We start from the raw sequence: 13,119 nt of genomic DNA, 5'->3' as shown, positions 1-13,119 counted from the left end.
TCCTGTGATAAAGGCAGCCATGCTATGGAGAGATTAGAGAAAAAAAGTATATACTTCTGCCACTCTGGCCTTTAGGGCCATTAATTTCCAGGCCCATTTGACTAGATTATCTGGGCTTTATTGTGCTGACTGGGGGGAGGGGGGTCTTGTCTGATTTGCCTGACTCAGAAATGAGAGTGCTGCTCTTTCTTTGCTCAGTTCTACTTCCCAGGGGGCCTACAACCGTATTAAATGCAACTATGATGCAGCTGATGTGTCCTCTAGGGCTGCTCCCTCTGGTTCTGTGATAGGAAGGTATTTCTGGTTGTATTACAAGCTATGTTATTAAGGCTGACTTAGACCCCCCTCAGTAACCGGAATCTTTTTGGGAGTGCTGCTGCAGAACTGCTTAAAACCCTAGAAAATCATGTGTGGCTAAATGGAAGAGATTTTTTTGTTTGAGGTCTTTCAGCTTCAGTCTGAGCTCATTCTAGTAGGCAGTAGCCTCTTCTGGAGCTTTTTTCAAGGGAACACATGTTTCTAAACATTATAAGTTGGATGTCATTTCCAGAGCCAGGACAGGCTTTGTCAGAACAATCTTTCATGAGTTTGCAGGGGGCTCCACTTTGCCTTCCTCTTTCTATACATTAAAACTTTTCTACTGTTCTGCATATGAAGAATACTGCAGCAGTGATACGGAAGGACATAGTACAGTTTTGTAAAATCTTACCATAACAGTAGATGTCCTACTTTTCACTATTGTAGTATTTGGTCCCTTCCTCCTACCGCCTTTTCTCTGTTTCCTTCTGGCTACATTTTGCTGGCTGAAGTGTTTTCTCTTATTATCTTCCTTTGTATTTTCCTTCCTGGATGGACATGTTCCTGTTTTTTTTCTGGGTTTGCTCTAGTTCCCCAGGGGCACTCAAGTTCCAAGGGCTGAGTGCACATATGTCACCTTTATGCCTTGCTCCTGAGTGGGGAGCATACATCTGACGTATGCCATGGAGGTGATGTAAAATTGTTAGTCTGTCCTCTGCTGGATATCCCACATATGAAGAATACTGCAACAGTGAAAAGTAGAACATCTACTCTTATGGTAATATCTTACATCTCTGGACTTTTTGCTACAGCAGTTATATAAAAGATTTGTGTCATTCTAGGGAGATCCGGTATATGCTAGCATGGAGCTTCCATATACTGGCTAAAGCCCTTGCTGTCTCCATAGTGCCTTTTTTAATCAGAGTTCAGTTAATTAATAGTCTAACATAGCAAATGTAGCAGTATCAAAACAGGGTCAAATTAAGGTGGCTCTGCTCAGTGCCAGAAATCTAAAAAAGCAAACTGTCTAACCTCAAGTCACTCCTTGCATTTCGAAGTCCTCTGTATGTGTATTCAATGAAGTATGGTTTAAATGCCAAGAAAGAACTCCCTCTATACCCAAGTTTAGCACATACCATGGTTTCAAACACACTGGCAACTGTTGTGACATGTCCATATTTGTCAGAGGCAATGTTAACACCAGACTGATAAGTTCCATTTACGAGTCTCTGGAAAACAAACTCAAAATCACACCAAACAAAATCAACCATCAGATTATCATCTGTTGCAGGATACCTCCAATGACCCCAGAAGTTCATATCCGGTTCTTAAATGTCGTGGTTGAACTCCTAATAAATAAGAACTCCATCCTTCTGGGAGACTTGAGCTACCCAACTGTAGTTCCTACACCTCCAATGAAGGATATGCACATAGTTTTTTAGAACTAATAAATAAAACCTCAGTGGACCAGATTCTTACTGTCCCAACTAGAGGATAATATGTCCTTGTTGACCTGGTACTTACAGATGTAGCATCACCATGTACAACTCCACTGGTAGTTCACTCTCTGATTAAGTCAAACCGTAACTTAGCAACACTTTCCCTCAAACTCTATACTCCCGCCCCTGAAATTAACATACTGGAATTCAAAGGCTTCAGGTGCGCAGTCTCCTCAAATTTTATGATGCTTTCAAATTCAGTTGTAACAACATCATCCAAGACATTGCTTCTGCATATAGATTCACAAAGGAACTTTATTCACATACTTTAAATATATAGAACCAGCAGTCCCATATAGATCCAAATTCAAAAGGAAATTTAAAAGCAAACAACCTGGCAGTCTACTGACATAAAATCTACAATAAAAGAAAAACATCATTAGACTATACAACAGATCTAAAGACTCCCAGATAAAGGAAGCCATTAGGAATTTGACTAAGGATTAAAAAAAAATAAATAAAAAAACTGTTAGATCTACTAAGGCAGCCCATGAACTCAAGTTTTCATCTGAAGCCAATGACAATTACAAATCCTTCTTTAGTTATGCTAGAAAGCTAAGAAACAACATTTAGCAATGTACAGAACCCATACTAAATGACAAAACCTACTTGATGGACATTGCCTGTATCCTAGCAAATACATTTAGTACAAATTTCACTCCTGAGATGATTACCCAAAGCCCTGCAATACCACTAGCACTCAAATCCACAGTCATCACTAAAGAATGTATCCTGAAAGTCTGTCCAAGACTAAGAATGCTGATACTGTGAGACCAAATAACATACTGGACTGTTTGTTAAATAGTACCAAACATGTCCTGGTGGAACCTCTCTGTAACTTATTTAACATGAGCCTGGGTACAAGCTCGGTCCCAGTAGTGTGGAGTATAGCAGTGGAGAAGCTGCTTCATAAAGGTGGTTCTACTACCATCCTCAAACTACAGGCCCATCAGCCCAATGAGTCTGATTTGTAAGACCATGGAACATACTGAAGGGGATTCAGAAAGGTTGCCGTGAGGGGCAAGTCTGTTAGTCTGTTTTACTCCTCATGGTAACTATTTCTGATTTACAGACAGCCTCACCACAGAGCTGTCCCACAGAGTACTGCAGCACGATGGTGGGCTATCTCTGTGGTGTACTGCAAATGGTAATGAGGCATTCCAGAGGAAGTGCCCTATGCTAAATAGTCATGCACTGTCCCCTCAGAAATGCCTGTGGGTAAGGCATTGCTTGGCTGCATAAGTTACCTCAGTCAGCTGTGTTAATTATCACAGCCAAATACTCACACATACTCTTTACACCCAGGGAGTTTAGCAGACAGGTAATGTTGGGAGGTGTGGTTGTGTGTGTATATGAGCAGCTGCATGTCTGAATGTATACAGAAGGAAGAGTGGCCTCACTTTTGTGTGCGTGTGGGTGAGTGTGTGTGCACGCAGGTGAGTGTGTGTGTGTGTGTGTGTGTGTGTGTGTGTGTGTGTGTGTGTGTGTGTGTGTGTGTGTGTGTGTGTGTGTGTGTGTGTGTGTGTGTGTGTGTGTGTGTGTGTGTGTGTGTGTGTGTGTGTGTGTGTGTGTGTGTGTGCGTGTGTGGGGGAAAGTGAATGAGGGAGGTTGCCCTTGCCAACACGATGCATGGGCTGCCAGTGGGGACTACCACAGGAAAGTGTTGATTTGCACTCAGTAAATACAAGGTATTCTGAAACATGCAGATTAACTGGAAATTAGATCTTGCCTCACTGTAGCTAACATGTCTCTGAATTACATTTTCCATGATTGTGAAAATCGTCCCTTTTGGCTGCAACTCTTACCATCCACTGTAAGGCTTTTTCTGAATCCCCAGGGTTTAAACAGACTTTATTAATACAGACATTAAAAATCTCTATACTCTATTTTTTTTTCAAATAGATCCCTGTGTGATAAGATGGATTATTAATTGGCTAAAAGACAGAACCCACATTTTGCTGGTGGCAGAAGTAGTGTCAGAGAACAGGTAGGTAACCAAGGCTGTCCTGCAGGGATCAGTGCTGGGATTGCTTGTGTTCAGTATTTACTTCTCTGACCTACAGACTAAAAGCTAAGACCTATGGCTTAACCAAGGCTGCGATTGACTGCAAACCTGGAGTCATTATCCAAGCCAACTCTGACATTGAAGCCCTCCAGCAGGAAGTTATGCTTGTAAATGCCTGAGATATTGAAAACTGGTTTAAATTAAATGTTAAAAAATGCAACATTGTCACATTTGGCTGACAACCCTATCCCCAAGAATATATTATTGACAATAACCGAGTTCATAATGAAAATATAGTTGGAGACCTGTGAACTTCAATTGATAACTCCCTCTTCTTTTAACACCATATAACAATGGTTGTCAGAAAATCCTTCTACTTGGTACAGCTGATTGCCAAGGGAATATACAAATGTAAAGATGTTATTGTTCCTTGTATTTAGCACTGACCAGACCAATAAGAGTACATTGCCCCATGTGAGATGTACATCACCAGAAATATCAAACACCTGGAAAGACCCCAGAAGTTCCTAACAAAGAGGTTCACAAGCTTAAAATCCCTAAGCTACTAGAAAATACTAGAGTCATGGTATTCTTCTTTTCTTTGTCTTATAGTCTTCTTAGAGCAGACATATACCTTGCCTTCTAACCAGTCAGGGTCCCAGTAGTCCAGGATCTCTTGTACCTTCTCACAAATATCAGAGCAATGGATCTAAACCTGCTTCAGCAGATCAATAAAATAATGTAGAGAAACACATTCATTACTCAGCGTCTCCCTCACCTTTGAAATAGACTACCCCCCACAGATGAAGCAGTGTGATTGATATACAATCTTCCTTTAAATAGAACCTGGAGAATCGGATGCGCATTTGTAAATTCACCCTAGGTTTGACTGGCCTAGACCTCCTTGGGAGGTGAGATACAGCCTAGGGTGGAGATTGGCAAGGCATAATGGTCACAAAGACTAAGTAGCCTTAAATGTCCTTTAATTCCTATAAGTAATTTATGTTTAGGTTTAATGGTTTTAGACACTGTGGACTTTACAGAATTGTTTCTAATGTCCCTTTTTTGTCCTGAAATACTGAAGTGGATTTTTCAAATTGCTTTTGTCTTTATAAATGTTCTGAGGAAAGTAGAGACTAGCTAGACAGAAGACTGCTTGTGATGCAAAGCAGTCGTGACATCTTTGCATCTATATCTTTTCACCATTTTAACAAAACACTGGTCATATCATTATATAGAGTAGTTCCCACATGATTATTATCAGTAATAGGAACATTTTTCACTCCAGCAGAAACTGAAGTATTTATTAAGCACTTGGCATTATATAACAAATATTAAAATTTGTCAAGAAAATCCTGTTACAGATTTGTTTCCATCAAAAGTATGAGAGAGTATCTCCGTAACACACAGTCAAGGTTTTAACATTAATACAACAACAACGACGACAACATGAAAAAAGTGACAAGATGCTTATCTTTTTTATTGCCTTCTTTCATATTATGGTAATAAACATATTTTTCTGAACTGTTTTCTGTAAATTTTTGTTGTGATTCCATCAGAAAGTCTGCAATATAGTTTCTGTTTAAAAGCCTGGATTGTATCATTTAGGCTTTCTCCTCAGACATTCCGTATCCTTTACTTAATCTGTCTGCCTTTAAGAATTCCCCATAAAGTAAAGATTTTGATAGATTAGATGGGTTGTAGCCAGTTGACTAAGGGTGATCCCATCAGAAGTGTTTTCTTCTACCCTCATACAAGTTTGTCTTGTTTTGGTCCCACAAGTACAGATCTAAAAAGTTAATAACATGAAAATCAGTATATGGTGAAAACCTAAAGTCAGTAGAGCACGTATCTTTTTTCAAAAGTATTTCTTTTCACTATGGTAAATATTTGAAATAGTTACCTTTAGGGAAACTGTTAAATGTATCCCCATTAAGTAAAGGACAAGGAGGAGTTAAGGAAACACTCTGACAGTTACTGTTTAGACTTTTACCAATTTCCAATGGTATTACAAAGAAAAGTTGCATAATATAATTCTGATAAAGTACCATCATGCCTTAACTATCAAATGATGAGGCAAAATGGTAACAGACAAATATCTCATCACTGACTTAAGTAACTGTACTTTGCTTCACCAGAACTTTTTCTAGGATCTCAGCATTCCTCCAGTGAGGGAAATAGGTCTGCAATTTTCTGAAGTAACAGGCCTTATGTGATTTATCTGGTCTCATTTGTTGGGGACTGGTAAAATCTCATGGGTATCTTTTCCTGTCCTGATACCTTTCTTGTCTTCTTGAACCTTATTGTATCTTTCAACACCTGTAAGCCTACCTTACTGTAATTTTGCCTTTGTATTTTTGGATACTCTTCACTCATTTTCAGCTGCTAGACTTGCATGGTTATTTTCCTTGGTTATTGATTTTTAAATTTTCCTGCCAGAAAAATGTCCTTGCCTCCCTTAACACTTGATCTATTGAGAGAGCTTACACTTTGAGGTCTTTAGCTCTGCTTTTCCTTTCTTCTGTAGTTTAAATATTCATGTGAGGCATTCACAACTTGCCGTCTTTGAGTCCCTCAATAGTCCAGTTTTTATTTCAATCACCATTTTGGTCTGTTGTCATTTTTCTTCAAAACTGTCTCTAGTCAAATGAGAAATGACCGCCTCGAGTCTGACTTTCCTCCCCTACTGCAGTCTTCTCGGTGTCTTTTCCAGTTCTTTAACTTCATATTTGTTCCTCTGTATTACATGGTTTACCTTTAAATAGTCGATTGCACTTTGTCGAACTGCCACTTTATCGACGCGTTTTGCGCTAACCAAAATCGCGAAAAATTTTAAATGTCGAAAAACATTCGACATTACCAGCCACGCAACACCTCCACACCCATGCTACCATGGGTCAAAAAGGGGCGAGATTTTGACGTTCGCATATTCAGAATTCGACATTGGAGACGTTCGCATTTCAGCATTCGCGCAAGTCGTGTCGCCCATATCAGGATCGACATTATAAAGGTAAACCATATTACATACTCTATCCTGTAATATTAATGAATACCTGCAGGTCAACAAGATGACATTCCGCCAGATTACTCATACCTAAGGCCTGCTTCTGTTTTTTTGTTTGTCAAATGCCCACATCAGCAAGATTCCACAGATGATCCAACCTCTACTGCCTTTGTTGTACAACCATTCTCTCAATTTGCAGTCGCCTTCTGTGTAGGCTCATATATCTCTCCACATTTAGGACTAGATGTGTTTGACCAGATACGCAAAGTTCACAGATCTTTCACTCCCTACTACTTCCACAAACTAGAAAATGGTTAAGCCTACTAACAAGAGCCGCATATAATGTGATTAGTTTCTTCACTGTGCGTCTTCTCCTGTATACATCCAAACAACTTTCATTCCTTTTTTAGCTCTTCTTACTTGTCATCAGGTTCTGCTTCTCTTACCCCTAATCTTCCCTGTATTTAGTTTCCCTATTAGTAGACCCCTCTTTAACCCATTTTCAGAACATTACTAACACTTCACTTTGCTGCCATAGGAACTAGAGTAAAGCTCATCACCTGAGAAGGCTCACGTCCAAAAAGAGAATGAGATTTAACTTCCAGTCCAAGATGGCTTGTTTCATGGTTCTAGTTAGGTATTCTTTAATTTTCTTTTTGAAAAATTAGCTTAATCTCAGAGCACTAGAAGGGCTGACATCCTGCCTGCTGTGTTTGTTTGTATGACAACTGTTCTGTTCTGCGAGCACCTAAGTGACTTCTCTGCATAAGTATCCTAATAGAGAAGATGCATGACACAGAAAAAATATTGCAGATGAGTAATGTTGCATTTGTGTGGTATTCATTTTACTGTACTATGTGCAAATGTAACTGTCAGTTTTTCTTTTAAACATTTTTATTAAATGTGATAGTTTTATAAAATGTGACATAGATACATTTACAGTAATAAAGAAGAAAACAAAAGTATAACAACATTTCCTTTATTTTCATGCAGTTTAACAAATTTAATTCACTCCAATATTACAGAAATTGTTCAAGTTATACCTTCCTTTAAATTTCATTCCTTCTCCTCTTGAACACTATTCAACATGTATGTTTCCCAAATATTATATTTATTTCTATGTAATTTGCCCCTTGCCTTTCATAAAGATCCCAATTCCAGTTCCTTTTTCTTTATAATATTCAATAAGTCAGTTGGTTGGTTTTCATTTTGGTTTACATTTTTTAGACAGTAGAATTAAACTTAGTAAGGCCTTACTATATCTGGACAATACAGATCCTGTATCCTAGTTCAGAAGAATAATTTCTTTAGTTACAGCCATTTCCTTGCCCTGAAGTTTTGACAAAAGTATTATTTAGTGGTTTGTTTTTAATATGCCAACTTGTTAAATTCACAGTAAACAAGTTTTCAGTCAACTCTCTCCTTTTCCATCATACCTCCATCATTTGATAGCTACCTGAGGAAAAACTGTCTGAAGTTTGCTTGTGATATAAAAATACCAACATTTCCAAAAAAAAACCTAAGCCTCTAGGGCTTTGTTGCATACTTCGGAGCTGTACAGATGTTTGTTCCTTTGTATATTGAGCTTCTATTTTCTCTTCTACATCTTTTCTAACATCCACTGATTGATTCTTATAGTTATTCAATATTTATATGCCCTACTAATTGTACCTTTTTTAACAGCAACTCCTATTCTATACTTAACTAAAAACACTGCCATAGATGTTCTTTCATTTAATAAAATCCTGTGCCACTTATCTTTTGCCTTTACTCTGTTGTCAATCCCTAGTAGGGAAGGTAGTCCCTAACTTCCAGTCTAAACTTGTGCTTAGCTTCATCCCACTCTGTTACTTTTCCCATGATGCTATTTTTATGTAGACGAGGAGCAGTGTGCAGTGTTGCAACATCATACTATAAGGCTTGCTGTTTTGTGAGTTCAGTCTAGAAATGTTCAGTTCAAGAGACCTGATTTTAATGTCCCTGTGTAGAAGCCATAAGGATCACGCTACATATGGATTAAATTATTTTGAGCACAGCTTGGAAATGAGTAGTATGTTAAGGCAAATGCATAAGAATCTTTAAAAGTAAAACAGTGGCATGCTGTGTATAGTTTTAGTATGTTCTAATTCACAAAGTATGATAACATATAATAATAAAAATATTCTGTTATCAGTTGCTTTTGTTTTTTTTTTGTTTTGTTTTTTTGTCCCTTAATATAGTGAGCAGACTGAAAGGAGTGGACCTACTTTGTGTCCTAGCAATGGCTCGGAGAATAAAAACAAAAACAGATCAGGTATTACTTTTAAATTTCTTTTGCATGAACTCTTTTGTATATCAAATATTAAGTAATAATAAGTTCTCTTTGTAGCTAGTAAATTATTTGTGGTTTTCTCTGTAGTGTGATGTACCACCATCATCTAATGGTTATATGGGTGGCTGCCCTCAGCCCCCCCCCCCCTAACTTCCATTCCAACTTATAAAACAGGAGCTTATCCTGTGACAGATATGTCAGCTCCTCTTTCGTGATATTCTTCAGTGAGACCAAGATTTCTTTCCCAAGGACACAGGGAAAGGGTGTTGAAGAAAAACTTGCCCTATTTAATCATGTTTATAGTGTCTTCTGTGGTTAGTGCTGACCCTTATGCCTCTTTGGTTAATATCAGATACCCTAAGAGAGTCAGTATAACAGTACATCATAACCCTTCTTTGAATCTCGTATTACCTATATCAGTTTTCAGCAAGATACTATAAAATCTTCCTTCCTTCCTTGTAGATCCCAAGGTGCAATTGTAGAATGCACTCGTATCAGTGTGCATGCAGTTCCTTTGTTTATCTTACATTAACACATATTGTCTTTAGTTCTGACTGTGCAGTTCTGTTTTTTTTTTTTTTTTTTTTTTTTTTTGGCTGTTTGGTCACTTTTTTGTTATTTCTTTGCTGTGGTTGTTTATCCACAACTTTATAGTAGATGATTGCCAGATCAATAAATGACAGTGCAACAAACAAATATCCCTAATGACTTTGTTCCCAGTGTCTGCCATATTACAAAGCTGATGGCTATGAACAATGCAGAAAGTTGAAATAGACTTCTGAAGTAAGAAGGCAGAAAACCTCAAATTTATTTTTAACTGATAATAGGTCATTTGAAGGAAAAAAGTCCAGAAAGATGTACATAGCAAATGAACCAGAAAAATGAAAAACATGAAACAGTTGCTACAGAAAAGAATGGAACGTGAAGAAAATGTTCATTTCCCACGAACTCTTGGACATTTCCTCATTTGTTGTCAACATCTAGGGGCAGAATATCTGTTCTGCTAACTCCCAATGTTAAGGCATCAAACTCCACCTTGCCACTGCCTTGGGAACTTTATCTGACATTGGTAGTTTAAAATCAAAAATATATCTCCATCCATACTGAAAATAGAACAGGAGTCAGTCTTTAACAGACATGCATTGAAAGTTAAAGAAGCCGAGCCACGCTTCCATTTGGGAAGTACTCTAAAGTACCATTCTCAGTCTGTCTTCCTAATTCCAAGGCAATTATCCTGTAGTCTCTCTCCTACTGTTAAAGGCTGTAAGAGGTTGACTAAGTACGTTTAACCACCTCCAAGAAGTTTTTAATAGTAATGTTAATCCTTCCCATGTTGTAGTTCAGACATGAACATTCCATCTCCATCAACACCTATGAAGATCTTACAAAAATTGAAGAGACATTAGGAGTCCCTCTCCTTGATCTTCTAATGAGAAGTTCAGTTGTAAGGTTCACCACCACTCCCCTTAGTTTATTATTTCTAATCACTAAGACTTCTCCTGGCAGTCTTCAAGCTCTCCTTCTCAAGACAATAATCTTAACAATGTTATAAATACCAGTGGAGAAAATTACAGTGGGCCTGTTTTGTAGATTTATTCTCAGAAGAGAAGTCTTTAGCAAATGCTTAAAGTCCCAGAATCTGCGGAGCGAGTTCTTCTTTTTTTTTTTTATATAATTATCCTAAGACTTATGGAATAAGAATTCAAAGTATCCTTTTTCATTGGCAGTAGCTAGTGCACAGGTATGCTGAGTTGTTGTACAAATTTTGACAAAGAATGGTTTACTTTCTAAGACTGAGTGTTGAGTTTTCAGGCATTAAGATGTAATTTTTATGCACCAGGGCTGCCTTGACTGGTATAGTCATACATGGACATGTCTGGTAGTCATCAGAGAATCTGTCTGAAAATATAAAAAAGATGATAGCCTTGTCAGAAAGTTTTCTGTGTGGTCATCTGACCTTAAATATCTTGAAGCACTAAGAAAATAAGGGAAATTTAAGGGTCAACAACAAGATCAATATTTTCCAGCTCTTCAATCCTTTCATTGAAACTGTCCCTTTTCCAAGAAGTATACACACAGAAGACCTCTTCTTGCTGTGATCTGTAAATTTCTACCAAAACTACATTTTTCGCATCTGAGCCAATTTGTAGTTTTTGTCAAGGAACCATTACTTATTGCAGTTACACTGACTCTTTTTAACTCATTTGCTGTGTGCTGCTGGCATTCCGAGACAGAGTCCAGTCATAGGTATAGACTGTTAGTTATCTCATCACTGTACAAAGCTGTCATGGTGGCACCAGTGCCAAATCATTTGTACTGCTACTCTTGTGGCACCCATGCCAAATCATTTGTACTAAGCTATCGTTGTGGCACCCATGCCAAATCATTTGAACCAAGCTAATGGCACCCATGCCAAATCATTTGTACTGCTATTGTTGTGGCACTCGTGCCAAATCATCTCATGCCAAATCATTTGGAATAAGCTATTGTGGCACCTGAGCCATATTATTTGTACTACTATTGTGTCACCCATGCCAAATCATTTGTTCCAAGCTATTGTTGTGACCTTCATGCCAAATCATTTGTACTGCAATTGTTGTGGGACCCAAGCCAAATCACTTGCACTAAACAGTTGCTGTGGCACTGAACCAAGCTGGTAGTCAATGCTTCACATATCTGTCAGCTGTTGCTGCACCTTTTACTGATGTTTGTACCCTTCATTTATTGATGCCTTTTGTATTTAATTGTCAGTTCAGAGCTTTGACTCCTTTATCCAAGTGTTCTAGTATGTAGACACGTTTTACAAATTCACCTCATCACACTCATTAGTACTCACTATTTCATCATGCAGTAAATGTTATGAAGTCATAGTTTACCTCACTGTCTGTTGCCAGCCTGAGAGCAAAAGGAACATTGAGGCAATGTAAAAATTGCCTCATGCTCACTGACAACTGTTTGATTTTTCCTCTAGACTACTCTGTGTGAGAGAGGTGCAGGTATCTACTAACCTTGAAGGTCAGGCTGTCTTCAAAGACTGGAGACTCTGCCCAGCATGTTGTCTGTTCTAACATCCACCTGAAAAGAAATAAAATATAAATTGGCACAACAGCACTTGATATAATAAGTACTATCTCACACAACCATACATGTCATACACAAGCAAATAATTGTTATGCTGCAATACTAAAATAGCTGTACCTAAATCCACAAAGACCTTCTAGTTGAATGTTTAGTATACAAGACTATCAGAGTCACACTAGCCAGCAAACCAAAATACACAGGCACTACAAAAAAATACAGCTGAAAAAAGTGGGCACTCATCTGGCAAGCCAAAGCCTTAAGGCAGCAAGGCCAAGGCATTACATCTGGTAACTTCTTAGTCACAGGTAGTTTCATAGTCAGACACACAGATTAATTGATCTCCAAGACAGGCTGAACAAATACAGATTGATGGTTAGCTGCCTCTCAGGTGCCAGGATCTACAGTGTCACTAGGGCTGACTTATCCCTTCACCCTAAGTACAAATATGTTCTGGTCATTGTGACATGCGAGAGTGAATGACTTGGGATATACATCATTGGATCATATGAAGAGGGATATGAGCGAGCTTTCGGATATGGTATGAAACTAGTATTGAGCAGTATCCTAGCAGCCCTACAAATGATGCCACAATATAACTAAAAATAACCAAACTCAGTTATTGGCCTAGCTATTGGTGTCATTCTAAAGGAATCCAGAATATATCAACCTAGGAGGAGGTGATGATTGACAACCCTGGCTGATTTGCTTGGGATGGCCCTGCACTTCTCTGCTCATGGCTTCCGTATATTGGCCAGGACATTTTCCTTCTCAAAAGTGCCTTTTTAGGCAAGGTTATTCTCCATAAATTAATAATAATAATGATGAGTTTCCATAAATTAACTATATAGCCAATTAAAACTATATCAAGGTAGCACTGCTCAATGCCTGAAGCCTAAATAAGAAGTTGAACTCCTTACAGGCA

General features: G+C 38.2%; 1 protein-coding gene across 3 annotated transcripts in view; it reads left to right on the top strand.

Annotated features, from left to right (window-relative positions):
- Positions 1 to 13,119, top strand: part of ARMC2 (armadillo repeat containing 2) — a 1,279,645-nt gene that overhangs the window by 357,495 nt on the left and 909,031 nt on the right. For all 3 annotated transcript variants that reach the window (XM_044065306.1, XM_044065323.1, XM_044065313.1), the window contains exon 6: positions 9,025 to 9,098. In XM_044065306.1, the coding sequence (XP_043921241.1) occupies positions 9,025 to 9,098 (74 nt within the window). The remainder of the gene's footprint in view (positions 1 to 9,024; positions 9,099 to 13,119) is intronic.

This window comes from Protopterus annectens, chromosome 1.part0, assembly GCF_019279795.1.
Source record: "Protopterus annectens isolate FY-2018-M chromosome 1.part0, PAN1.0, whole genome shotgun sequence".
Taxonomy (NCBI): domain Eukaryota; kingdom Metazoa; phylum Chordata; order Ceratodontiformes; family Protopteridae; genus Protopterus; species Protopterus annectens.
The sequence above is the reverse complement of the archived record's forward strand: the minus strand, read 5'-3'. Positions and strand labels throughout refer to the sequence as shown.